Source organism: Notothenia coriiceps, unplaced genomic scaffold (genome assembly GCF_000735185.1).
Source record: "Notothenia coriiceps isolate Sejong01 unplaced genomic scaffold, NC01 NC01_scaffold00035454, whole genome shotgun sequence".
NCBI classification, from domain to species: domain Eukaryota; kingdom Metazoa; phylum Chordata; class Actinopteri; order Perciformes; family Nototheniidae; genus Notothenia; species Notothenia coriiceps.
In genome coordinates this window covers 179,220-181,620 of record NW_011368155.1, presented here as the reverse complement: position 1 = coordinate 181,620, position 2,401 = coordinate 179,220, and the positions used below count along the sequence as shown (strand labels likewise).

Below are 2,401 nucleotides of genomic sequence, written 5' to 3'. Positions count from 1 at the left end.
ACTGCGCAACACCCTCAATAGACCGATCCCTACCAGTGTCCTTGTGCTTAGTGATGTGTCGGTCGCGAACGATCCGGCTCTTTTAAGTGAATGACGGGAGCCGGCTTTGTTTTTTTGGCAGAATGATATGATGATCTCCGCGCTACGGGTGCTCAGTGCGTGCATGCAGTGACATGTAATATCCAAGAATTAGAGACTGTTGGATGCTGCTGTTTTGAGCATTGCAATATATTTATTTTCACTGTTATTTATTTATGATTATCCTGAGGCTCAGCAAAGATTTGATGTAAGCTGTTGCTGTCTTTTTTTCTATAGTTAATAGTTACTGAAATAGAGCCCTGCTGTTTTTGTCAGGGCCTTTTCTTTATATATAATTTTAAAATGTCGATACAGTAGCCCCTTTTTTTAAATAGTTTTTATAGGTGTTCCTATCTGTTTTGTGTAGCGTGGTTCTACAAGCAAGTCAGTGCATTCATTGGGTGGTATCAGAGAGTTACAAGGGTCTTTAAATGCAATGAAAACATTTGGCCACAGCAAATTATTTATATTAAACATGTAATTTTTACTTTTGAATACTTCAGTACAAAGGATGTATTGAATAATTTAAGTGATACACATAGGCCTATACACATCAAAACAGGGCTACATTTGATTTAATTAAAAGGTATAATATGTGGTAAACTGAAGAGCCGTTTGGGAGCCGAAAGAGCTGGCTCTTCTTGGTGAGCCGAGCCAAATGATCCGGCTCACCAAGAAGAGCCGAAATTCCCATCACTAGAATTAAGCAGCCACTTTGCTTTGGTGAGAGTTACATCTTCTCAACTCGAGCTATACATCTGTGTGACGCTGTCTCTGAAAGCCAATCAGCGGTGAGAACAAGTCAAATTTAGAAGTTAAAGATGGGGTAGGTACGTTTGAGAAACCGGCTCGAGATACACTTGTTGTTATATTCCATGGAATGCTCTTAACATCCAGATAGCAATGAATATCTGAAGTGCTTTGACAACAAATCCATAAAAATAATGTCATCTGTGGAAGCCGTGGCGCTGTAAAAAGCACGACCAATCACCTGAGCCGGCTAAAGTAACTGGATGGCCTACCTGCCTGTCAGCCTTCCATCTGTGCACAAACTTATCTCGTGCCCTCATTGGTCATGTGCGCGTTCGTGTGTGTTGGAGGAGGGGCTCTGTGAGGAAGTNTTATAATAAAGAACACAAAATTAATAAAGGTAAAAATAAAACATTAGCAGAAGCACTGGGGGTGAGCCCCAGAGTGCCTGTGGTGAAACCCTATGGGGACCAAATTTCTTGTCAATAAAATGTCCCTCCCGTATGGGGGGGCCCGAACTGGCTGAACTCTTCGATGTGTGTTTGAGATTATTTACTAAAAAGCAGTTCATTTGGGTGTGTAAAGTCGCTGTACCAAAAGTTCCTCTTTCGCGACATCTTCTCATCACCGCCCTCAACACCCAAACCGCCATTCGTCCTCTCTCTTCCCTCGCTGTAAGTCGCGCGGCGTCTGCCGCTAGAATCGTCGCGCCCCGAGCTCATCGGTCGCAGCTCACGGGTGTAGCGGCGCGTGCCCACCACTTGCGCAGCAGCCGCTCTCTCAAGCTCCCTTCGCGGCTGTCCGGGCGCTTAAGTCTCGCCCTCCAGACCTCAACCGCCCCCATACCAGCACGCCCCGTGCGTGGACGGTTCTCGTTCCACCAAAATTCACACGCACAATTTCCTTCTCGCTCCTCCTTGTATTGTTCTCCCTTCACTCTCTCGCTCGTCTCGATCATGCTTTATCATCTTCACCCAGCCCATCCAAACCTCTTCCTGGGGTCGAGCTCCACGCCGACTTGTTCTAGACCGGTGCCAGGAGCTCGGCTCCTCCGCGGGAGGTTTCGCGTGCTTGCGCGCTGCCTCCTCCGGTTACTTGTGCTTGTCAAACACGTGCCTCTCACTTCCGCTGTTCGTCCTCCGCGTCAGGTCCATGCCCTCGCGCGAGTCCTCACACCGACCGAACCATGTCGCGCTGCCGACAGGCTGCTCGCTCTCGTCTCCAATACTAAACAACACGTCTTCGTCGCAGTCTCTCCGCTCCACCGCTCAGCCTCAATTCGCTCAGCGCTACCCTTCACTAATCCCTGCTTCGTCTCCCATAGAACGCTCGGCCAAAGAGCTTTGATGGCATGGGGTGGCAATCTGACTGTATTCTCCCTGTTTAGACTTTTCTTTATCATTATTCGGTCTATCCTTCTCTAATAATCCTATGCACGTCCTATGTAAGTAACTGGAAGCCTGCATCCCACACCATCTGCCTCGCGAAAAAGGCTGTGGTTTCCTCTTTAATTCGTTCCGTTTAACTAAGACTTCTATCGTCCACAAGCTTGTCGTTCGTTAAGTTTCGAAAC

The 2,401-nt window shown here is 47.4% G+C and overlaps 1 protein-coding gene across 1 annotated transcript in view; it reads left to right on the top strand.

The window, feature by feature from the left end:
* LOC104962912 (chloride intracellular channel protein 5-like) overlaps positions 1–2,175 on the top strand; it is a 5,847-nt gene extending 3,672 nt beyond the window's left edge. The window contains exon 5 of the mRNA XM_010791421.1: positions 1,856–2,175. Coding sequence (XP_010789723.1) covers positions 1,856–2,175 — 320 coding nt within the window. The remainder of the gene's footprint in view (positions 1–1,855) is intronic.
* The last annotated feature ends 226 nt before the right edge of the window (positions 2,176–2,401 follow it).